The sequence below is a fragment of the Fukomys damarensis genome, unplaced genomic scaffold (assembly GCF_012274545.1).
Source record: "Fukomys damarensis isolate Sample0158 unplaced genomic scaffold, DMR_v1.0_HiC HiC_scaffold_9, whole genome shotgun sequence".
Taxonomy (NCBI): Eukaryota; Metazoa; Chordata; class Mammalia; order Rodentia; family Bathyergidae; genus Fukomys; species Fukomys damarensis.
Genome location: NW_022900921.1, coordinates 49894953 through 49920844, shown reverse-complemented (window position 1 = coordinate 49920844; position 25892 = coordinate 49894953). Strand labels below are relative to the sequence as shown.

The 25892-nt window shown below is 42.9% G+C and overlaps 1 protein-coding gene across 4 annotated transcripts in view; it reads right to left on the bottom strand.

Moving 5' to 3' along the window:
- Positions 1–25892, bottom strand: part of Lims1 (LIM zinc finger domain containing 1) — a 106935-nt gene that overhangs the window by 25351 nt on the left and 55692 nt on the right. The window contains exon 1 of one of the 4 annotated variants that reach the window (XM_010609953.3): positions 14500–14739. The exons of 2 other annotated variants lie outside the window; for them this stretch is intronic. In XM_010609953.3, coding sequence (XP_010608255.1) covers positions 14500–14597 — 98 coding nt within the window. In that variant the 5' untranslated portion in view covers positions 14598–14739. Of the gene's footprint in view, positions 1–14499; positions 14740–25892 lie in introns of those variants that run through there. One more of the 4 variants, XM_010609959.3, reaches the window with a different exon arrangement.

Here is a 25892-nt window from a genome sequence, read left to right as displayed (position 1 = left end):
ACCACAGGGAAGCTATCTGGGCTCAGGCACAGCTCCCAGAGCAGCCACCTGCCACCTGTCCTAGGTGGTTCGGCAGAAGAGTGTCTGGGACTCTGGTCCCTTGGCAGTGATGGGTTCTGCCAGATAAGGACAAGGGAATGAAGAGTCCCTAAGACAGATCAGGGACACCTTCCAAACAGCACTCCTTGTCCTGCTAGGTGTTGGGGGTCAATCTGGGCTCTGTAGTATTTTATACTGGTGTTGCCCCAGCAAAGAGGCAAATGGGGACACAGCCTGGGTCCAGCCTCAGAAGCAAGTGGAGAACAGGAGGGACAGGAGACCCATGTCTAGATACAAGAGGGGTAGGGGCCCCAGGGTGTAGCTGAAGAAAAGGCAGGAGACCTGAAAGCTGCTCAGGCACCACCTTGGCCAACACCTTGACTGGGGGTACTCTGTGCTGCCATTCTGAGTGCCATCCACCTTCATGGCCATTCCTATTTCTCTTCTGGACTCTTCGCTCCTGACTGTAACTTGGTAGCAGCAGCAGACCTTCAATGTCTGAGTGTCTGTGGGACAAAAGATCTTGCACTCTGCTCACATGGCTGCAGGGCATCTCTCTGAGGTGCCAAGTGAAACTTCTTATAAGGAATGAGCAAGAGATTGGATTGAGAAACACGAACATCTCCTTTCCTTCCTCTGTTGGGTAGAGATGGGTTTGTTTCATCGGCAGGACAATTTATTTTTAAAATAGGAGCTTGGCTCACAGAAAGTGGTGCTTTTAAGTGGCCCTAGAGTCTGGGTCTTGTGTCCTGTATCACCTTTTAGTGACTTTCACATGTCATTTATTTTTAGGTGCCCGAGTTTCTCCATTTGCCAAATGAATATGATTTATAAAAAGAGGAAGTGTTTTAACATATTTAGAGCTTCCTTAAGAGCATTAAGGATGTTTTATTATAAATATTAAATGACTGGAAGCTTTCCGTTTTTACAATGTATTTAGGAAGCCACATTTGCTTGAAAAGCAGAAAGTGAATTGCTATTTGTTACCTGAGTACCTTGTGGCAGTGACTGCATCTGTGGGATTCTTTGGCACTCTTCTCTTCCTTGAAAGATGTGTGTGGAAGTTAAATTCTAGAGTCACAGATGAGGGGGAGCAATACCTTTCTGGGTTGAGCAGAACACCCTTGATGGAAAGGGAGGGATAACTTGGCTAGGCTGGCCTTGCTAGGCAGCGACTGACTTTTGGCACAAAAGGTTCTTAGGGCCCAGTGAATGGAGAATGTGACAGAGAAAAGCCTCTGGGTCTTTCTCTGCCTCCTTGGCTTTGCAAATGGAAGACAGAAAACAGAGAAGCAAGGTTGGAGGGCCGGGGATTTAGCTCAGTGGTTCCACTGCCGCCTGCCTTACAAGCACGAGTTTGATTACAGGCAATCCCCCCCCCCACCAAAGCACAGGTGGAAGAGTTGGCTTGCCTTAGCTTCTGCAGGGCAGTGCTGAGCCCCTGACCTTGGGACTCAGAGTATTGGTTACTGACTGGAGCAGGCTGCCTACATTAAGATGAAAACAGTAAACAAAAAGGAAAGTAAATTGACCTTTGAAAGTGTGTTTATACAAGCAGATTCCTTTGAGGCAATCTATACCTGCACAGCAAGCAAGCATACTCATTGATTTCTGGATGAGAAAACATTGACATTGCCTTATGAGCCTTTGTCATACTGTTTTTCTAATTATATTTGTGCTCAGGTAATAAACTGTACCAGCTGATCTCCCCTCCCTGCTCCCCTCTGCTCCAGAAGCACCTGAGTCCCCTGTGACAATCAAACTTTTTTTTTTTTCAAGACAGCTGTGGAAGGTTCTAGCTCTGCCCTGTTGAGCTGCTTCTCATTTTGCTTCACTTTGCCAACATCTTCACTGATTGGTTTGGTAGGGTTATTTCATTTATCCTTGTAACTCAGAATTATTTCATTTCAGAGCAGTTTTATCCAAAAGGATGAAATTGAGCTTTCTTTGGAATAAGCACATGGTCATTTGATAACATAGAATATTGCCCCTGCAGTGAGTGACCATTTGCTTTTTTGGGGGGGGGCATTGGGGATCAAACTTGGGACCTTGCACTTGCAAGGCAGGTGGCAGAAACCACTGCTTTTAAATAGGGTAGAATCAGTGACTCTGGATACACTTGACATAAGACACCATTGTTGGAGGTTGGGCTGCACATTTACTTATATTCAGTCTACTACTCTTCCTCATTTATTTGAGCCTGCTGCAGTGCTTCCTCTCTGACTTTGCTAATAAGAGTCTAACCTCTCTGAAAACTTATTTTCTTATTTCTTTCTATTTTCCCAACCTAGTAATTCTGCTTTGTGCCAAGGTAGTTTTGATTACATTCTTGCTTTCTCACTTATGAACTGCTGTGAAAGAGATTGGTTTGTCTTACAATTCACTGAAGCTTTTTCAAGGTTTGGATTAAAGGACTACATAGGTTCAGAGTTACTGAGGGGCAAATTGAGCTGTGGTGCCTGGTGACAGCTCTGTTTGCAAAAAGGATTAGGGCAGGAAACTCCCTAGCCCGGCAGTCAGGAAGGCTGAAGTTTCCCGCTGCTGGGGAGAGCAGAGTCAGCTGTCTGAGTGAGCCCTGTGGCCCACCCTTTCCTTTTCTCTGCCTCCCCTTGCAAGCTTTTCTGGCAAGCAGGCTGCTCTCTGGAGGGTGTGGCTCAGGTGGGGGTAAGATGCTGCCAATGGCCACTTGGTGGCAGAGCAGAGGCCAGGATCTGGGGAGAAGGCAGAGGTCCTCAGGGCTTCTGCAGGGCTGGGCTTCTGAGGACCTGCTGAGATGTGGACCCCTGTCCGTTAAGGTCAGGTATCCTGCCAGGTATACAAAGAAGGCAGGAGGATCATACGGCTGGCCTCTGTTGTTAGCAGCTGTCCTCTTCCACACACATTCATTTTTAGCTCATGTTAATTCAGCATGCCACTGATCATTTTGATTTTATATCTGTGGGAGGTGAGGAGAGAGGTAATGATGGGGAAGGAGAAGAGCTGACGAACTAACATGTAACAGCTCATTTTCTAAAAGGAATTGCTCTACCCACCATTGCATTGCATTGTAGATTTTTCCTGATGCCCTGAGAAAATACAAAAGCTGGTGTGGCGCACTGCCCAGGACTGTGCTTCTAACAGTGTTAGGGAACATTTTTCTTTTTCAACACAAAATGCAAAAAATCTTAATAGGTAGACATCCCAAATTAAGGTAAAAGTTCCTATTTCTCCCCAGCTCCCTTCTCCCAATCTACATCAGCCTGGTTGGGCTCACATGTGCAGGAAATGCACAGGGGGTCTGCTCTGAACTTGACTACTGTCACAAAGTTATGAGCCCCAATAACAAACAATTATAACGTGACATTTACATAAGGAGGGAAAGTTAAAACCACACCATTCATCATCATACATATTCCAAAAATTTCATTGAAGAATTCAACATTATTAAACTACTTAGTGTGATGAGCCCTACTGAATCAGTACACACCAGTTATCAAACCATGATCAATTTGTGCTATCTATTCCTCAACGGTAATATTTTTTCTTTTTGGTGTGGGGATGAAACCCAGGGTTATGGGCATGCAAAACACACACTCTCCCACTGAGCTACACTCCCAGCTTCCCTGAACATTCTGAAGCTAATTCCAACAGCCCAATCCTGATGCTCTAAGTGCCTCTTTTCTACAGTGATGCACAACAGCACCATAAATTCTGAACAGCAAGGCAAAAATCATAGCCTCTTTGATGCCTGGTACAAAAAAAAAAAAATCACAGTCTCTTCCTGGGGAGATGGGCTGTCCTCTACTGGTCTTCGAAGTACCCTCTCCTGTGCTCAGGTTCCTTGGCAGCTGCCCAGGACAGGGGAAAGGGAGTAGGACAAAGACCCAAGGCTCTAGGTTTGGCCACAAAGCCCCTCCCTTCTCATATCACTTCCACAGAGCAACGGTGGTTTTGTTTTATATACTACAGTCCCCAAAAGCTTCTCACTGGACCACCTTTCATTTACATTTGGAGTCAAATGGGGTTCAGAAAGCCCCCATTTCACAGCCCTACTTCATAAAATACTAAACAAGTTCATGCAAGTCATTAAAAAAATGAAACAGCAAACAAACATAGTAATACTACTATTCCTTTTCTGAAATTCTCAAATGAGAAGTTTGCTACATAGCTCATATTTGCTTTTTTTTGAGGGGGAGCAGTCAGAAGGTCTAAAAAATGTTAATTGGTGCCTAGCATGTGCCAGGCTCTGGATTTGATCCCCAGCACTGTAAGACAAAATGTTGGCTGTCTTTGTCTCCTTTCTTTATATGGATATATCTCAGAAAGACATGCTAGGTTCATCCAGAGAGAAGAAGCTTTTTGGAAATAACCATGTTCGTTCTTCCCACACCAGCATGTCTGAAGCAGGACAAAACAGGACCCTGAACACAAGCTGGGGTACATTTCTCCTTCATTCTTCTTCCCTAGAACATTGTCATTTCTTCTTTCCTATCACCTCCAAGCAACTAGAATTCTAACAACGAAACCCATCATTTCATCTCAAGATGACACCACCTTCCTTTCAACAGCTGCAAAGGCAGATAGCAACACTCATCACACAGGTGACAGCAGTAATTCCTGCTAACTGAAGTTGGTTTGGGAGCTCACCAAACCCATCAGTACTACTCTAGGCAGTTAAGAGCAAAGTAGCACTGTTTTTTTTTTAATCTCTACAAAACTATTTACTGTAATTTTTATTCTAAAAATAAATGTACTAAAAATTTTCTCCACATTAGAAAACAGAAATAAACTTCAAAAACAAAAACAAACAAACAAAACAACAAAAACCTAGGACCAGGGATTTAGCTCAGTGGTGCCACTGCCTGCCTTTCAAGCTCAAGGTCCCGATTGGATCCCAGGTACCAAAAACAAAAACAAGCTAGCAAACAAACAAAATAACAACAAAAAAACATGCCCTGACCTTTTTCAACTAGATAGCCAGGTCCTTGAGTGGGTGTGTGTAGGGTGGCTGGAAAGAGGTAGAATCGCAGTCTCATTTCTGGATGCTGGGGGCTGAACAGAATCCCCGCACCCAAAGTATGTGCTCTACCACTGAGCTGTATACCAGCCCTACAGAATCTTCTTCTTCTTCTTTTTTGAGACAGGGCCTTGCTACATCATTCAGACTATCCTTGAACTCACTATGCAGCTCAGGCTGGCCTTAAATTTGTGGTGCTCCTCCTGCCTCAGCCTCTTGAGTCCTGGGATTATAGGTATTCACTACCATGCCCAGCTCACAATCTGTTTTTTGGAACTAGGGATCAAATTCTGGATCTTGTGCTTGTGAGGCAGTGGCAACCACTAAGCTAAATCCCCGGCCCCCAACCCACATTCTTGGTTTTTAATCTCTCCATTTATGCTATCATCTATTACCTTTCTATGGCTTTTAGTTTGGAAAAATCCAGATACTCTATTTTGATTTCTATTTGTTCAATAAATAATACAACATGCCGCTTTTATTCATTCATAACGGTTAATAGAACATCTGCTAGTTTAAACTATGCAAGTCATTAATGAGCGATGGAAGCGACTCCTGGCAGGGGTCGGACTGTCACCATGACAGATGTGGATCTGAGGTCATGTATTGAAACTTGGTAAATACTGAAGAGAGACAAAGGAGAAAGTGAAAATTAAGAAAAGGTAGCATGCAGAGATAAAGGAAGGAGCAAACTTCAAGAAGGAATTATTATTCTTTCAAGTTTCATGGAGAAGTACAGGGAAAGCCTGAGTCGTGGTGAGATTCTGGGGCTGGAAGAATCTCTTCCACCTGGCACCGGTGGTGACCCCTCTCCTTGGCCCTGACAGTACAGTGCTGGTCCCTGGGCTCTCCACTGCCACAGAGACCTCAGGCCCCAAGGTACATAGGCAGTGAACACAGTCAGAGGTGGCAGACTGGGAACAGAGCAAGAGTGGTAGATCAGAGGGCAGGGGCAAGGCGGGATCCCAGGAAAACACAGCCTAACAGAGAATGGTGATAGAGTCACAGGATCCAATGGGTCATGCTGATACTGGCAAGATGGGGATTGGAAGACTGATACCAAGCTGTCAAAGTTGTCACCTACTTGTAAACTTCCACTGAGTATCTCATACATCAAAGTCACTGTGAAGGGAAACGGAGAGAAAAGGCCCATAAGAACCCCATAGAAGTCATCAGTGCACAGCTTTGCCTGTGGACTCCTCAAAGAGAGCCAAGAGGGGACAAAACCTAGACTATGTCGAGAATCAGACAGCACAGGTGCTGGGCAGGGCAGAGAAACAGGATGGGAACAGGGTTGGAGTGCCTGCCAACCTTAGCCCTTCCTCAGGGGACCAATCAAATTAAAATGATAGCTCTGTATGTGTCAGTGTCTTTCTTGGATCCTCAGATTTTATTCATAATGTCTGTGAAGCTCACCAGTAAAGCAAGAAGTGGAGGGTGCAATTAGGTGGGCTCAGGCAGGGGGCAACACCAGGGCAAGTATGGCACAAGTGGACTCTGTCAGGCTGGCTGGCAAAAGGCTACGATTCAGAGACTGAAAAACAGGTTCCAAGTGCAGATATTCAGAGGGAGGACTTCACAAGCAGTCAGCAACACCATGAGGTGACATCCTTATTCTGGGTATAGACTCAATAGCCTGAGGTACCCTGGCATCAATTCCTTGGGGACGCTGGGCTGAGCTAAGTTACGCATCCACCCAGGTGGTGGTCAGCTATAAGGACACCCTAATGGCCTCTTCTCCAGGACTCCCACCCATGTGTAACCCCCGAGTGTGGCAGGGGAGTGTGGTGAAGACAGCAGGACAGTGATGAGAGGTCAGGCTTGGAATTTGGCTCTGTCCTGATCTCTCTTTGGTCACTGACACCATCTGAACCTTGAGAACAGGCCATAGAGTCTTGAGAAGATCCTGAACCCAAGGCATCTTGTTCAGCTGTGTCTGGACTCCTAACACACAGAAACTGGAATAATGCATGTTTGTTGTTTTACGCCTGCATCCAGGAAATCGGTCCTGACAGGCCAACTGTGGGCCAAGTGATTATTTCTGTAAATAAAGTTTTATTACAACACACAAGGCAACTCCCACTCTGTGAGGTGTTTGTGCGGGCTGCATCGTTTGACAGCAGAGCTGAGCAGCTGTGACACAGACTGTGTAGCTTAACATAGGCGGTATAGGTTGTCTAAAATATTAACACCTCGGCTGGGCATGGTGTTGCAAGCCTACAATCCCAGCTATAGGGAGGCTGAGGCAGGAAGATTGCCACACGTCTGAGGCCAGCCTGGGCTACAAAGTGAGTTCAAGGCTAGCCAGAACTGTCTAAAAAAAAAAGAAAGAAAGAAAGGAAAAAAAAAAAAAAGATAAAATATTTATACCCAGGGCTGGGGATTTAGCCCAGTGGTTCCGCCTGCCTCACAAGCACAAGGACCCGAGTTCAGTCCCTGGTACCAAAAACAAAACAAAACAAGCAAACAAACAAAAACAAAAAACAAAAAACAAACAAACAAAAAACCTGGCCCTTTATCAAAAAACATCATCAGCTCTGTGGGTATTAAGCTTTGAGGTACTAACATATTATGTAGCAATGGGTAAATAATGGCTCCACTCTCATTCAATCATCATTCCTCTGGTAATATATTTTAGTTATCTCTGTGTCCATTCTCCCCAGCAAACCTAACCTATATGTTAGTAGATAATGAATGTTTTAATCAACATCATTTCTCCACGTTCCTGGTATATCACAGGACTTTAATGAATGCAGAATGAATGAAAAATACCTACACGAACATATTTTAGAGTAATCCAGAAAACTCCAACCATACCTTTAAACAGGTATGGCATTAAGAGGAGCCATGGATGCAATCTGGGTTGAAGAGCTACATTTCTAGTTAACCCATTTTAAACATATTTGTTGACTGTCAAAAATAATTTCAGATCCACAGGAATTTTGAATTTTTAGACTGGTATACTCTTGTAAAATTTCATTAAAATACCTGTAGCATCAATTTATCTTTGATACTTCAAAGATAACTGCCATTATCCTCACTCAAAACAAAGACTACTTTTTTCTAGAATCTGGACATATTGTTGCAATTTTCCGGAACACTGCAAAATATCAGTTTTATTCCAACGAATTCTATACCTTTGAACTAAAAAACTAACATCAGCAACAGAAACTGTAAGTGTAGTAAGCATGCTATGTGCAACACTGAACAGCAGCTTACTATCTCTCTTTCTAGGGGCAGGCTGGAGGTAGGTAAAAAAAAAAAATGTTCAGTCGGGTGTTGGTGATGGACACTTCTAGTCTCAGCAGTCTGTGGACAACTTACATGGAGGATGAGGCAGGGGTAATCAAAAGTTCAAGCCCTGCCTGGGCAACGTAACAATCAAGCCTGGCTCAACATAATAAAAATAAAAAAGGTCTGGGGCCTGGATTCAACTCCTAGTGCTGCAAAACAAACAAACAAAAAAATCAATCAACCAAATAAAGGAACCTGATTGTTCTTGTAATAATTATGACATAATATTTAATAGTTTTAGCTTTTTTAAGCTACACATATTCTCTGGCAAATATCTATGAAGAAGCAGCAGGAAAAATTCATTTTTTTTCAAATGTATTAACCACAGGCAAGCGTAGGAGGTTAACCTTTACTTTTACGTTCAATGGTAAATTTTTAACTTTTCAGATATGATCAAGTGTATTCAAAATGTCACTGTAACAAATCTTAATCTGAAGCCTAAGTGGGTGGCACAGCTCCATGGTGACTGTCTACATTCTGATCCTACGACTCAGACACTTCCCAGCTGCTGGATCACCCACCAACCTTGCGCTTCTCCGTCCTTCCCACAGGGTTACTATGGAGACTCAGAAGAAAGCACTTACCATATCCCAAGAAGGCAATAAATGGTATGAAAAGCCAAGCTGGTCTTAAAAATAAACTAATGACTTTATGTAGATCTTCTTTTCACTATTCCTTTAACCCACCTAATTTTTAAGCACTAACAATGCTCTTTTTAATCTCAGCACATGCCATCTACCATATAGAAAGTAATGTTAGATGACAGAGAGGAAAAACGTATTTTCCTTTGGAAAAAAAAAGCTTCCACTAACTACTGAGTGAGGAAAGTCAAATCATAATCCGTACTCTGACAGATGCATCCCTCTCTTAGGCTTTCAAAAGATAATAGCTTGGACTAGGAAAGTATCATGCAGAGTTTAATCTGGAATTCTAGAGGCACCCATGAGACATCTTAGTTTCTCCTTCATTTACTCATTCAGTGAGAAGTAAAGACTGAGCAGTGACCCTACCAGACACAATGGCAGTTGCAGAATACACAAAAGCACACACTGAGGCTCTGGCCTTGAAGAATCCTTGTCACAGAGAGGCAAGAAAGGTGAGGATATGAGTCAGCAGAACCCACTATCTTGCAATAAAAGTGCTTGTGGATTGCACTAAAACATGTAAGAGAAAGCACTAGTTTATTTCTTATGAACTGTGGTGATGTGTTTGATCATTGTTAAAAACAGAAAATGTGGGGCTGGGGATTCAGCTCAGTGGTTCCACTGCCTGCCTCGCCAAGTGCAAGGTCCCGAGTTCTATCCCCGGTACCAAAACAAATAAACAAACAAACAAACAAAGGGAAAACAAAACAACAAAAAGAAAATGTGTCATCATTAAATAGTAAGAACAGACAACAATGATAATGTCCAATTTTATCCTCCCAATTATCTAATAAATGATATATTTTTTGTTTGCTTTGTTTTTTGAGGCAAAGTCTCCCTCTATAACTCAGGCTGGCCTCAACTCACTCTGTAGCCGAGGCTGGTCTTGAACTCACAGCGATCCTTCTGCCTCAGCCTCCTGAGTGCTGAGATTACAGGTGTGCACCACCACGCCCGGCTGGCTTAGGTATTTCTTAAACTAAACTATGAATATAACTTTTCAGCTAAAAGATAGGCCAAAAAACCATCAGCATACTGTAAAACAGGTATGAAAGGAAACTCCCTTCCTAGGTTGACCCACCCTAACCTCAGCTGAACTCTGAGTGAGTGCTGAGTTACTGGTGCCAATGAGGGGTACTGGCTGAGAGAATGATATGATAACCACCACCTTATAGACACTTAGCTCTTCCTCCTCCATATAAGATCCTACAAGACACACACACACACACACACACACACACACACACACACGTCCTCCCTCCCTACAAAGGGCTCACATGTCTGTCCTCCATACAAATGGCTCAGTAAGTGGTCTTATATATTACTCAGGAGGGTAGAATCTGTCTGAGTTTTCACTTAAACCAAGGCAAGGACATTCTCACTATTAGGAAAGGATTCTATATGCTGCATCTAGAAAGACAAGACCTCAGATAACCAGAAAGCAAAGGCTCTTTTTTCTTTGTACTTCCATTCCTCTTACCCAGAATGGTCTAGAAAGTGGGAGAAGGGCACGTCAAGGTTGGAACTACAGAAGAAAGCATGAAGTTCTAAGGAGTGACATACTCACAGCTGCCTTCTCTTGACTTCACTGTGTTACCATATCGCCACATTGTTAGAGACACCTGTTTTACATGACATGGTTTGGTTCCCAGCTCTGGTTTTACCTGGCCATGAAAAATCTAACTGGGGATGGGTAGTGGGCAAGCAGAGACATAACCATAGCAGTACCAGAGAGACACATCAGGGCTGAATATTACAGCACAGCCCAGGGTCAGCCGAAGCTCTAGGGCCAGGCAGGAAAAACCTTGTCTCCATGGCCCTTACCAGTATCTGTCACAACTCAACTTGGCCAGGTTCACACAAAGCCACCACACATGACACATAAAAATAAGCATGGCAGTGTTCCAATAAAACTTTATGGATACTGGCAGCTGAATTTCATGTAATGTTCACATGTTAAGAAATAGTCTTTCTACTATTTTTTTCAACCATTTGAAAAATGTAAGATATATCTGAAGCTTGTAGACCATATAAAAATAGTAAATGGGCCATAGTCAGGTTAACGATCATGTTCACCAACCCCTACACTGTAAAATATGTTTCAGATTTAGATAGTAAAGACTTGAATTTTGAGTTGTCCCTATCAGTTATTTGCCGATCCCTTGTATTGTGACTTCAAGAATTTTAGAGACATTACTCCAGGTGTTCGTAATTAAAAAAAAAAAAAAAGACCCTTAAGAGAAAATGAACAGCTAAGGAGTGATGGGTACACTGTAACGGTTATTGTGGCACCAATGCTCAGCAGAGGAATAGGGCTCAGCATTAATTCTGAGTTCACGAGAACTCTAACTGACCCTCAAATACAGAGCAGGGGGTGGCTCTATTACTCAGTACTCACATAAAGTAACTGTCAGGTCATGTTCAGTTCTTTAAAACAAACACTTATAAAACCCAGTGTCTGTCATGCTGTCTTCTGCATGCTTCTGCTTTGAATGATTTCAAGTTCACGGTCAAAACTTTTCATGTGTATTAACAGCGCTCATTAAAACACATGTACTTTATGTTTCAGGCACAGCTTTTCACCTAAACTTTAGGTAAAATATTTTTTGGCAGCAGATACAGACCCTTGCCTGTCTCTGCAGTACCAAGGATTGAACTCAGGACCTTACACTTGCAAGGCAGGCTCAGTACCACTAAGCTAAATCCCCAGCCCATCTGATGATTTTTCTGTTAAGAGTTTACATACATGCCAAGAAAATAGACACATAAGTAAGAAAGAGGTTAAAAGGACTGGGACGTATATATGGAATGGTACTGCGAAACACTGGAGACAGCATAAAAATGTCTGACGGTTTATCCATTCAAAGTCAAATGCTGCTCATTTAGAAAACATCTGTTGGTCATAATCAAAGTGCCAAAACCTAGGTACTCCACACAGAGAGACACTGTGTCTTTTCATCACTGTTGCTTTAATTCACATATGGTAGGAACTCAAGAAAAGTTAGCTGAATGCTGCATTAATCCAAAGGCAGTATTAACCCTGGGCACTATTCACAGGATAAAAATGCCACCTGCCTCATTGATTGGGTGGTGAGGCCTTTTGTAAACGATGCTCAATAATGGTAGTTATTTTTATCCTTATTTTATTTTTTTGGTACCGGGGTCCTTGCACTTGCAAGGTAGGTGGTGGAACCACTAAGCTAAGTAAGTCCCCGGCCCTTTATCCTTATTTTAAAGATGAACAAACCAACGCTCAAAAAAGATTAACTTGTCCATGGGCTGGGGATTTAGCTGAGTGGTTCCGCTGCCTGCATTGCATGCTCAAGGACCCAAGTTTGATCCCCGGTACCAAAAAAAGAAAAAAAAAAAAAAAAGATAAATTTGAACTGAGGGAACATGTGCAACTGACTCCTCAAAGAAATGAGTAAGTGTTAAAAATTCTGCCATCTATGGGCTGGAGATTTAGCTCAGTGGTGCTGCCGCCTGTCTCACAAGCACAAGGTCCCAAGTTTGAGCCCCGGTACAAAAAAAAAAAAAAAAAAAAAAAAAGATTAACTTGTCCAACTGAGTGACATTGAAACCTGAATGTACCTAACTTCAAAGTCCTTATTCTGTCTTATTGATCTTGGCTAAGAAATATGACTTAATACTAAAAACAGCATTTGTATAATGGGAGGGGAGGGGAGATTCTACCTTCCTAACTTGATTAAAAAATTCAAGGGGAAACCAAGAATTGTCTACTTTTTCTGGCTCAACTGCTTTCCCTAAGTAAGGACACTGGTCATTCTTTCTGCATTAGAGGACAAGAGGGGGAAAAGTGTAGTCACTTAAGAGTACCGGGGAGCTACATCACCAAAATGTAGTGAAAGGTTTCTCTTTAATCCACCAGAATAACAACATTTAATAATAATCAGTTTTCCTATTTTAATTTAAATTCCAGCCCCCCATCCAGCTATTTTAAAGTGTATTGTAATTATACAAATAACTATCACCTTGGGCATACAGCTAACTTTATTCATGGATGTTTTGGCTACTGTCTGAAAATATGTAAAAGAGGGTCAGTTTAGAATGTTTTATAGATTTCAATTTTTAAAAAAGTTCTTAGAACTCCAAATCTAAAATTAAAACTGTTTTTGGGAATTTCATTCTTGAACTCACAAAGACTGTAGTCTATAAATAAATGTCCATTTCTGAGGTTGCTTTCGACAGGCTGGTTACTGCCACAGAGCTCAATATGTCCATCAACTTTGCATTCAAATTTATAGCAATTCAGGCTATAAATGTGTGTGGAGCTGTGGCAAAGCCCTTTCCTAGCATGTGCAAGGTTTTGGGTTCCCTCCCCAGTACAGGGTGGAGGTTGGGGGTGGACACACAAGTAAACTTATAACAATTCTAATTCTGAAGCTTTTAAAATCTTTTTAATCCAATGAACTCAAAGTTAACACCTTAAATGTAGCTAAGAGACACCTGACACAGTAAGCAATACATGCTAATGGTATTAGCATTAATAACAATTCTTTAGTGCTACTATTTTAGTTGATAATTTTCAAACGTTTCCCTCCAAAACAAATTTGGCGAAGTCTTTAAAAGCTTGTTAGAGCCGGGTGAGATGATGCACGCCTGTAATGCCAGCACTTCAGAGGTTGAGGCCTCACACTACAAGTTCGAGGTTGGCCTGGGCTACAAGGTAAGTTCAAGGGCAGTGAACTACATAGGGAGACCCTGACTCAAAAAAATCCTGTTAATCTTTTTCCTGTCAAGTTTAAATAGAGAACTGAAAATAAACTCTGAAATTAATTTCTAGGAAGACTGATAGTACACAAGGTCTAAGCCTGCCCTTCCTACCATCTTAATTGGAATATTCAAGAGTCCAAAACCAAACTGCTGCTGTATAACAGTAAATGCAATCACACTACTACAAAGGAAGTCTCTACTGCAGACTTTGGTTAGCACTAAAACAGGAACTCATCTCAGAAACAGAAATCCAAACCCTTCCTTCACAGACAGTAATACTGTGTTTTAATACACAGCTTAATGGTGTAGGGGATTTTCAGAATCTCCAATATAAAAGAAATTTTCAGTAGTTACAACAAAAAACTAAAACTGTGTTGGTCTTGGGTGAACTGACTTCGAAAGCCCAAACCCCTAACCTTTTATATCCAGATTTGGGGAGTCCTTCCCTAGGTTACTTTGAACAGTCCCACTGTGTTCTTTTGTTATGCATTTCAATGACAAAGGATTCAGAAACCCTCCCAACCCCCACTCAATACCATAAATTAACCCCCAACCTCTCCATAGAAACAAACTCTAAAGACGCCAAAGCCTTAAGTTATGGGAAAACCAATTACTTCCAGTTCAAAAATTACTCTGGTGACACAAAGTTACGCCACAGCACTCTAAAGTTTGGGGAAGACCCAACACCACTTCCAGGACTAGGGGGAAAGTGGAAAGCGGTCCAGTGATTCCCAGCAAGCAAGCCCTTCCATTCCAGGAGGTCCTAACCTTGCCTACCTGGCCTGCACTCACCTGAGCCCTGCCCAAGGCAGCCTCACACTGTCCGGCCGGTCGCGCCTCCTGCGGTACAGCCCTGAGTGGGAGAGCTCTTTGAGCTGCAGGGCGGTCATGCTCTTTCCACACTGCCTGGACGCTAGCTACAGCACCAGGCTCACTGCAGTGTCCCTGCCGCAGCCCTTAGCGAACCTGACTTGGTAGAAACCTCCTGGCAGGCAGCTGGGCCCCTGAGTGCAGCTTCCTGTTTCTGCCCGGTCCACACCCTCCTCCAAGGCAGGCCTGGCCTTATCTAGACGCCTCTGTACCTTGAGGAGGGGGAGTGGGGCGGGTGCTCACAAGTTTACAAATAATCCAAACTGCTCACACATAGTCATACCAATTCCTTTACAAATCTCTCCAGGATCAATCTGAATTGAAATTGGGCTAAAAAGCTCCAGTAAGATCATGGCTAAAGAAAGGTTCTGTCCTGTTTTATTTGCCAGGAAATCCATTAACATGTCCCAGGCATCTGTCAGTTTAAAGAAGTGCCTTGTCATCAGGAGCTCTTTGGGACATTTTCCTTAAAAAAAAAGGAGTGTGTGTGTGGGGTGGGCAGAATAAAAAGGGAAACAGTGCAATTCCTCCTCCTTACCACTCCACTTTAAATCCTCTCTGGAAGGGAAGGAAATGTCTGGTCTGCCCCCTTCCCATTAAATATTACTCAAAAATTCATAACTGAAAGATGTGAGGTAAAAAGAGCCAAAAACCAGGACCAGACCAGGACCATAACAAGCCTTTATTATGGAGAGGGTCTGCCAGGCTGTCTCTGAAGAAAGGAAAGAAAGCAGTATGGCTGAGACAGGGAGCACTTCTTATAGGAGCTAGGGTGGAATTGAGTGATGTAGTGGCTATGGATTGGGGGAGCTTGTGACATCACTAGGAGGGGCTGTGTCATCATTAGTTAGAGCCATCTTAAGGAGAGGAAAATCTAACAATTCCAGGCTTTTGTTTTATGGTTACTGGGCCAACGTGTCTTCTTCTGGAGCTGCTTCAAGCTGACAATGGGGTGAAGGTTGGGGCTAAACCTGGATCTGGTGGGGCCCAAAGTAGGTGGAGGCTTTTTCCCTTTTTGCCACAGTGGTGGATACCCCTCCATGATGAGTTTTCTGTGACTGTCTGGTTGGTAAATGCCCTCATGCATTCCTGCAAGAAATTTTTGAAAACGGTGAAACAGACAGGGCCCTTATCATGATTAAGACATATGCAAGCCAGCGGGCCCAATAAGGGAAGTAGCCAAGGCACAATTTGGGGAAGCCAGGAATAGCTTTGGTCTACTTCCCATGAATTCCATCGTCTCTTTTGCTCCTGGATGCACTGCTGTAATTCTTTAACCTTTGCTTTAACAATCCCTGACTAGTTAACAAAACAACAGCATTCTTCACCTCGCACCTGGCATGTTCCCCCTTAGACCGCTGTCAGCATGTCAAGGATTTGTCTACTTTGTAACACGACTGCTGCTAGAGAATTTATTTGATCTTATATTTAAGGACTGGCTTATTTTATCCAAGCCTTCTGAAATCTCTATGGAGAGGGCCTGATAGAAACGTGTGGATGTAGAAATGCCTGCTATCCACATTGCCATCCCAGTGATGGTTTCTTCTATCAACTCCCACTCAAAAATTTGATTCTGTAGCTCCTCATTCTGAATCCACCCACTCACATAGCCACTCGCCTGGACCAACATCATCCAACATAACCAGCTTAAAGGTGTTAAAAGCCCAAGCAGCCTGCGTTCATCTGAGTACTGATTCTGCGCAGAAAGGGGGTGGGGCAGATAATGGAGGACAGATTTCATGGGCAAGTCCTTGATCACCAGTTCCACGTGACACCAGTAGAACAAGAGGCAGGGCTCCATCCTCTGGGCCGATTCAGTCCCGCCAGAGACTTGTTTTCTATCAGAAACACTGGTAAACTGCTGGCAGGTTCTTAGTCAACAGCTTGACTTCGTGGTGCTCTTAATTTCTCTTTGGATGAGCATTTGTACAAGTTGTTTTTTCCTTCTAGAACCTTCTGACCCTTGTCAGCAGGGTCTGACAGGTTTTTATACCAAGAATTGCAGGGTTAATGTTGTCCCCTCTAAAAATAACTGCTGTAAATACAGAAATCACCCCCATCTCTGTGCAGTCCCAAGGAAAGGGAATCTTTTACTTCACTGGGCCAGATACCAGAGCCCTCTAGGGTTGCCTCTGTCATCCTGGCCCTGCAGCCACAATGGAAACAGATGACTTGTTACAGCTGCCTTTAAGATATAGCAGACATGTTGAAAGATGCAGGAAAACTTAACTCGTTTGTCATTATATTAGATGGAATTAGCCACAAAACATGTACAGAAAATTGACAGTTGCATCCCTTTCTCCTTTCTCTGGAGGGATATATCAAAAGCTGGTCATGCTGGCTGCCTGTGGGAGAGGAGCAGGTAGCTTTTCCATTAAACCACTTTATGCCCTCTAAACTCAGAAAATCCTACCTATGCAAAATAAGAAGAAATAATTTATAAGATTTACAGGTCTTCTTTACAAAGCCCCAAGGTCCTAAGACCTAAAGCACAGAAAAATTTACAACAAAGTTTGAAGTTCTAATTCCTTATGTCAAGACAGGTGGGAAAAAATGAAGAGAAACAACCATCTATTTTTAATTTTTTTCACTCTAACCATCAAAATAGAATAGATGCTTGATGAATAAAATACAAATAAATTTTATTTTTTTATTTTTTAGAGAGAGGATCTCACTATGTAGCCCAGGCTAGTCTCAAACTTATGGCAATTCTCCTGCCTCAGCCTCCCAAGTGCTGGGATTACAGGCGTGTACCACTATGTCCAATATCAACTATATACTTCTGCCAACACAGAAACTTCAACATTTACTGCAACCTGTTTCTGGGACTGAGAGTATAATTCAGTTGTAGAGCAAATGCCTAGTACCATGAATGACTTGGGAGGTCAGTCCCCACCACTAAAGAGAAGAGAGAGGAGGAGACCTGTTTCTATAGAGACTAGCCTTACTTTTAAAGGAACTTAAAAAAACAAAAACAAACACAAAAAAAACCCCTAACCTAGTATGCTGATGAGGAAGCAGGACCTAGTGACTACTGAGAGTTACCCAGACAGGAAACACTAAGCTATGCAGGACGGATCCTGTGTGTGATGAGTCTAGGGTTAAAAGGATGTGAGGAGAGGAACAAAACACCAGTTCCAGGCCCTGTAAGGAACCAGCTGTGACAACTCTTGCCCTCTGACTTTTCAAATGGTTGGACTGGCAAATAGGAATCTCAGCACATCAATGCTTATGTTGTAATGAAGCAGCTACACAGAGGAAAATTAAACTCTAGGCCTTTGGGGGAAGATTTCTTTAACCACTGTCTCTCTGTCCTACACCCCTCAGATGTGCACTGAGACCTGACCCAGTGTAGGGAGAGCTGGGGGAGGACACACCACTGGCTAGAGCTCAGGTTGCAGCCAGATCACCAAAAGTCCCCACCCCAGAGTCCACCCTCTGCCCAGGTGGAGCACACAGGCACACACTGAGGCAGCCCAGGAAGCTCTGTGTCTACACCTTTCCCTTTCAAAGGTGCTTTCTCATAGAAATAGTGACCAGCTGTGCTCAACTCTCAGGGCAGAACTACTTAGCTGGTTCTAAGTCTCAAACAGCCGCAGCAGCATCGCTTTGGCTACTGAAAAAGCCAGAGTTAAGTGCTCTTGTCTCAGGCTCTAAGCACAGATTTTCTTTTCACTCTGAAATCATCCAGTGGCCACTCTGGTCTCTGTTCAGTCAGTCCTCATGTGGCTTCACTCAGCGTACTACTCCCAAGGTGGGAGGTCACCTCTACCTCTCCACACTTCTGGGGTCTGCCCCCAATCCAAGGTCCTAACCCTAACCCTTTTCTAGCCTACATCCCCTCCAGGGTAGCCATCTACAAGCCTTACTGCAATTTCTACCACTTCTGTCTTTCTCTCCAAGCCACCCCATTACTGCTGAATCTTTACCCGACTCCCTGCATAAATGGCAATCTATTCCAATTTAATGTGATCAGCAAAGCTGGTCCTAATTGTTCAAGCTCTTGATTACAGTGACAGAATGCAAAGCTCTCTGAAGCATCTCACATGAGCACCTCATTTTACCGTATTAGGAACAGACTTCTCCTGGGAGAAGCATCCCTCCACAGTGCACGCTCCCTCTCCTCAAAGCCTCCAGTCCCATAGTGGGGGACTTTTCAGTCTCACTGTCCATGTGATCTGTATTCATTCGGAACCACTTAGTGGGTAGGACACTTTAAGGAAGTCCCTCTTGTCTCTCTGATTTCTCACAGCTTCCTCACTGATACTTCTGCCACCAATCTCACCTTCTTCTAATCTGCTCAAAATGACCTTTTAAAATGTAAATCTTCACTAACTTATTAAAAACTTAACCCTTGGAAGCCTTCACAGTACAACAGATCAAATGAACAGAAAAACCATGGGCACTAGTTCTCCAGCCTGGCCCTGTACCCCCTGCACCCTGGGCACCCAGCAGACCATTCCAAGATAGGCCTCACTCTCTGCCACTTCTACAGCTGCCATTCTTGGTGTGAGGCCAGCTCTTGTCTATCCATCCTCTGGGGCTTGGTGTGAGGACCACCTCTGCTTACCTCTTGTACCACAAGCCCTCTTTGGGCTCCTGTCTGTAACCACTGTCTCAGCTCCATGACAGGCCTTTTCTCTACCCAGCTCTGCCCTTGGAATAATGGCAAGGGACAGGGACATGGTGGACATGCATGCTGGCTAACTAAAGAAGTCCTTTGTGATCACTCTTCTCAATTTTGAGAGCCTGATTACTTTATAAGGCTACATTTGACATAAAATCTCCATAGTTTTGAAACTTTTGGGTTTTGCATTCAATATTCCTTATTACCTAAATGAGATTTTTAAGACATGTCCATTCCATGCTCTTAGAAAAATGTATTTCATGAGATTTCAGAATTTGTTAAAATGCTGAAGCTTTCAGATTTTTTAAGATCTGCAGAGGTTTTTTGCTGTTGATTTTTTTTTCTTTTCTTTTTTTTGTAACAGGGTCTCCCTATATAGCCTTGAACTTATTGCACACTGCATAGCGCAGGCTGGCTTGAACCTGGAGATGATTCTCTTGCCTCAGCCTTGAGTGCTGGGATTATAGGTGTGCATTAGATCCGTAGTTGCACAGTTACCTTCCACAAATATAAAAAGCACTTGAAGATTAAATAAAAAAAAAATTCACCTTTTAAAAAATCTAAACTTGGCCAGGGATTTAGCTCAGTGGTTCGGTGGCCTGCCTTGCAAGCGCAAGGACCCGAGTTCGATCCCCGGGCCCAAAAAAAAAAAAAAAAAAAAAAAAAAAAAAAAAAAATCAAATCTAAACTTGTCATAGTCTAGTTTTTGCATTCTGTTACAAGTAGTTCGTCTTGGCACAGGAGGGTAAAGAAACCTGAATGGACACCAAATTGATCACTAACATTACTAAAGTGTCAGTTCTTTCTCCTAACAGAACTAAGAAAGTTGCCAGGAAGCTTTCACACAGGCTTAGGGTTCACTGGAGCTTGTAAACTGGTCAGACAGCTGTATATTTCCAGCCATTAACTTCCTTGTGTGCTTATAATAAGAGAAGAATTTTCTTTCTTTGCCTAATACACACTGCCGACACACTAACTTCCAACATGAGACCTCTGCAGAGGGTTCCAGGCGACATTATGAAGGACGAACCAAGGGCTGCAGATTTCCTGTGGAAGAGTTCAAGCAAGGACCATGGAGAGTGTGTTCCACGTTAAACTAATCAGGCAGAGAATACGGCAGGGAGCACTAGTAGTCAGGCAAAGTGTCCAAAGCAGAAAAATCACCAGAGGCACAGTGCCATCCACAAGTCCTCCAGCCTCCCAGGCTCTCCCTGTCACCAGCCTTTCTGGAGCTATGGTGCATCCAAGAGGTTCCACAGGGTTGTATCAGCAGCTCAGGGCAACATGGCTGTGTCTCTCTCATAGCCACAGCTGGGGACACCCACCATTTTCTGTCAGACAACTAATCAATGTTCTCAGAAGCCACAGACCCAAGAGACCCAAGAGAGCAAGTCTTCCTGAAAGAGTTCTTAAGAATTCAGAATAAGGGGACAGGAGGACCACTCTTCTTCCCCAAAGATAGATGGCGATGGACCTTACCCATGACGTCAAGAGGTTCCCAGGAAACTCTCCACACAAGGCAAAACATCAGTAAAGAGAATGATTTTTCATTCTCCAAATGAACTTGTGGTATGTAACAAGGAACCCTTGAGGTAATGTTTCACAAAAACTGTTCTGCAACTGTTATAAACCCAGATTTGTCACATAATTTGACTTGTCAGGATATATGTATACACACGTATGGGTATACACATGAACACACATATATACAGAAATGTGCGTGTATACACACAGCCATTTGTGTTGCTTCACTTACTACACGTGACCAACGACTATGCACTTTATTGCACATCTATGTTGGTTGAGCATAATTCTAGAGTAAATCTTCATGTTTAAAACAACCAATGAGTGAAGTACCTTTTTTATAAGAAAGGACAGAGTCACTGTCACATTTTGAGACAGGCTTTTGCAGCCAGTGATTTCAATTTCTCTTGCCTTGGAATTCAAGAGGTGCATCCTAAAAACACACCCCAGAACCTGGGACTTAGCGCAGTGGTGCCCTGCCTGCCTGGCAAGCCCAAGGTCCTGAGTTTAATCCCTAGTTCTGGAAAAAAATAAAAACAAAAACAATAAAACCCACCCCAGCCTTGCCTTGTCCCAGCAGAGTTATCATTAATGCAGTCGGATATCAAAGCTATTTCACCAGATTATCAAACTATTTATCAGGTTCTGTGTAAAGTTTAACCTTAAAGGCAACAACAAAAAGTTTCATTGCCTCATTTCTGATATCAATATTATACTGTCAATTATTATTATCTCTGTAACCCAGATAAAAGTTCAGTTCAATGGAGACAAGAGGATTTAGAGATTTAAGAAAGGATTTCTACCCCCCAAAATATAATTATTTAGGAAAAACAAAACAAAACAGTGTTTCCTGTATAGTATTACTGTTCCAGAATGACTAACAGCAACTGGAAATGATAATGCAGACATCTACTTGGCTGGCAAAGATGTTTGTCTTAATCTCTTTTGTGTTGTTATAAAAAAATACCTGAGGGTAGTTACTTTATAAAGAGGTTAATTTGGGCTCAGCTCTGAAGCTAGAGCGGATGGTCCCATATAGATATGCCCTACTGTCTGATACCATCTGCCGTGCTTGGCACAGCATGAAGCTCTCACCAGAGGGGACCATCCTCCTGGCACCTGCAGGCCAGCAGATGCTGCATCACCGTGGGTCACACAGGGAAAACTGTTGGGCTGCCAGTGTGGCCAAGAAGACAGGGAAGGGGCTGGGTAAGAATATCAGGACAGTAACAGACTAAGGGGGAGGGTGGGGTGTCAGGGCAGTGGGTGCTGACATTGCTGACATTTTTCTTCACATTTTTCTACTGTCTGGCTGGGGAAGCCTCCTATGGCCTTTGCCTTGCCTGCAGAAAGGTGAGGGTTCTAAACTATTTCGAATCTCATGAGAGTTTGTACAAGAAAGAACTAGGACACACAGATATGCACCTCACAGAGCTGTTAAGCTTGGCCTCTAAATTGCCATCTGACAGAATTATTATCCACGGTGGAGGTTTATGTGCCTGCTGAACACATCACATTCACCGTGTTGTTTAACCCCAAGAGTCAGGTATAATTATCACTCAGAGCACCACAACCAGTATAGGGGAGAGCATGACTAAGATAGGTTTGTTTGATCCAAATGCTCCTGTGTGGACTGCACTGTCTCAGGGCCCAGCACACTCTCCCCCACGGACCATCTCTCCAGGGCAGCTCTGAATCAGGTGGCCTCCAAACACTGACAATGTACACTTGGGAAGCTTTTGGGAAACTCAGATCCAGTTAGGACAGGATTCTGAAGGCACCAGGACTGTCCACAGGGAACAGACACCAGGCAGGTATCATGTTCTAGGAGAGACTGCAAATGGTTAGGCTGAGGACCTGGGACAGAGACCCACACAGTTCCTAGTAATCTATATCTACCTTCGGCTTTGGCTGATTTTTCTCCTACATATGTATAAGGAAGAGGCCAGGAGGAGAAGAAGGTCAAACTGGTGATCTTCAACTTCATTGAATTCCTGGATTCTTTAGCAGTCTTTAGGTCCAGATTATCAACACTGCTTTATTTCCTTTCAGAATACCTGTGACTCACATGATTACTGAGTTCAGAAAGGATACAGATTCTAATGAAAACAGGTTTTCTTTGTTGGAGTGACCAAGGAGATCATGGGAAGCAAGTGAACCAGAGACTGCAAGGCTGGGTGTATGGAGAGGCACCAGCACGCAATCACACCATTTCAGTTCCTCGTTACCACACACTCATGAGAGTTTAAGTCATCAACAACCACTCTGCTAACTGATGCAAAGGACAGCAAAATGAAAGTCTAAACTACGAAACAGACCAGCAATCTCCCTATGTGAGACTAATGAAGTTTTATACTCTAATCCTGATCTTAATTGGTATCTGCTAAGAGAAAAAGCTGACCCAAGTCAGTGAAGTATCTGATTGAACAAAATATACTAGAAAACTATATTCTATTGAACAAAAGTTCCCAAAACAGAGGTGAAATATCTGTTAGCTTATGAAACCACTGCAGTGAAGCACAGCAAAGGTATGGGAGAAATGCATGTATTATTTTTTAAACCTTACTGAATCTTGGGGAAGACCCAGTTTCTCATTATGAGTTAGGAAATAATCCTTTTGTCAAGAGGTGGGTTTATTTAAACGCTTACCATGTTGGGCACAGAAACATTTTCCATGCATTGAGCAAACTTTACTTGGGTTTTTGCACTTGTTAGGCAGGCAGTAGAACCACTGAGCTAAATCCCTGGCCCCAAACTTAATTTTTTCTGATGATCCAATATTCCCATTTCAAAGATAGAATCAAATGGAGAAAGTGTAAGTAATTTGTTCAAGATCCTACAATTTTAATGTGATTGTTGATTTGAAATGCAGCCTTATTCCTGGCCTTGACCATGGTTTTAAACCATGACAGCACACTGCTTTCTAATAAAAAACAGCTTATGATCAGAAATTGTTTTACAATTCAACCACAGCTAAACATAATGTGGTATCCAGATTGGACGTCAGAGCAGAAAAGGAACAACTGTGAAGGTAATGTAAGGTGTTGACAAGAAAGGAAGCTGGGGGAGGATCTGTGGACTCTGACCTCTTTGCAACCTTTCCACATATGAATCATTGCAAAATAAAGTTTTATTAAAAACTCAAAATAAATTATATATGAAAAAAGAAATGATGTCTCCAGCAAGTTAATGACACAAGGAAAAAACAAAACAAAACAGGAAGAAGTTTTCCTGCAGATTTAAAGAGACTGAAAGGACACAATCAAATGTAAAGTTGAAACACGAACTCTGTTTAGATCCTCATTCAAACAAACCTTGGAAAAGCATACTCTTAGGAAAAGTAGGGAAATTCCAATCACAGGCCAAATAAGATGATGCCAAGGAACTGTGGCACATGTTGCCAGGTGAAATGGTAGCATGTGGCCTTGTGGGAAAGCACATCTTTAAAGATAAGCTTGAGTCATTTGTAGGCATTTCTTTTTGTTGTTGTTGTTGTTGTTGTTGTTTTGGTTTTTGTTGTTTTTTGAGACAGAGTCTCACTACATAGTTCAGGCTGGCTTTGTACTTGCCATCACCCTCCTGCCTCACCCTCCCAAGTGCTAGGATTAACAGGTGTGTGCCACCACGCCCAGCCTGCTTCAAATATTCTTTTTTTTGGGGAGTGTATGGGGATCAAACTCTGGACCTTGTGCTTGTGAGGCAGGCTGCAGAACCACTGAGCTAAATCCCCAGCCCTTGCTTTGAATATTCTAGGCAGCAAGAGGAACCACAGGGGTAGGGGGAAAGAATTTTCCATAGCAGGGGAGGGTGGGGGGACTATTTTCATGCTCTTTTGGGTAAACATGTTACTGAGAATAAATCCAGCAAGAACAGCACTCACACCTACACAGGAAATTCTTTTGCATGTATCTAGCCAAATCCTGTCCTAGATAAGGCCACTTCAAACCCTTAGAGCTCTCCATCAGCCTCCTTTCCCATCATTCCTAGCAAATAACCCCTCCTACTTCAAAGAAAATGCAAAGCCTCAGAAAGCCACCACAGTTGTCTGTATGACCTGCTTACGCTGTTCTACCTGCTTCTTTCAGGATGACTTCCATCCCACTGAGGTTCAATATAAGGCACAAAACAAGCCCTATGTTGAGTCGGTATATACTGCTGTCTTCTTCTAGTAGCACTAATAACAACCATGGTGTTGAAGCATTCAATCCTCACAGAACTCTGTCTGAGCAGTACCTCTGTTTTTTCAGCAGTCAAGAAGGGACCACACTTAGGAGCACAGCAGACTGCATGCTGTGCCCAGGGGCCCTGGTCATCACCATTCTGTTGCTGTCCCCTCAAAGTCTGTGCATGATAAACTAAATTTTAAAAGTGATCTCTCCTAGGGCTGGGGGTTTAGCTCAGTGGTTCCGCTGCCCTGCAAGTGCAAGGGCCGGAGTTCAATTTCTGTTACCAAAAGAAAAAAAAAAAAAAGTAATCTCTCCAACACAGTACTATATGGCTGTGAAAAAAATACAGGTATTCTTTATTTAACGATCTACCCTGTTGGACAACTATTAGGACTTACAACCTGCTGCTTAAACTTGTGACTGGCGGACCAGGGATTTAGCTCAGTGGTTCCGCTGCCTGCTTCGCAAGTGCAAGGTCTTGAGTTCAATCCCCAGTACCAAAAAAACCAAAAAACAAAAAAACCCACTTGTGACTGGTTCCCTTTTTTTTGGGTACAGTTCTGTGCATCTTGTTTATAGAGCCTCAATTTTTTTGTACAGTGTATCAATTATACAGTACTATAATTTTTGCTGACTGTACATTACAGGACAGTACTGTGGTTTCAGGTTCTATTATGCATTATAGTAGTGCATGTAAGAGTTGTACAAGTAAAAGGAAAGTCATCAAGTTGGAGTTTCCTATGTGCTGAATGTTGTAATATACATACTACATGCAGTTCCTTACTTAGCCATTAATACAATCATTTAACAATCTAGTCACAGGAATGGAACTCACTCCCCTAAACAAAAAATGTCTGTAATTCCATTAAAGTTACATAAATTCACAAAAACATAAACAACATGAGGGCCGGGCATTTAGCTCAGTGGCACTACACCTGCCTTGCAAGGGCAAGGCCCTGAGTTCGACTCCCGGTACTGCAAAAAAAAAAAAAAAAAAA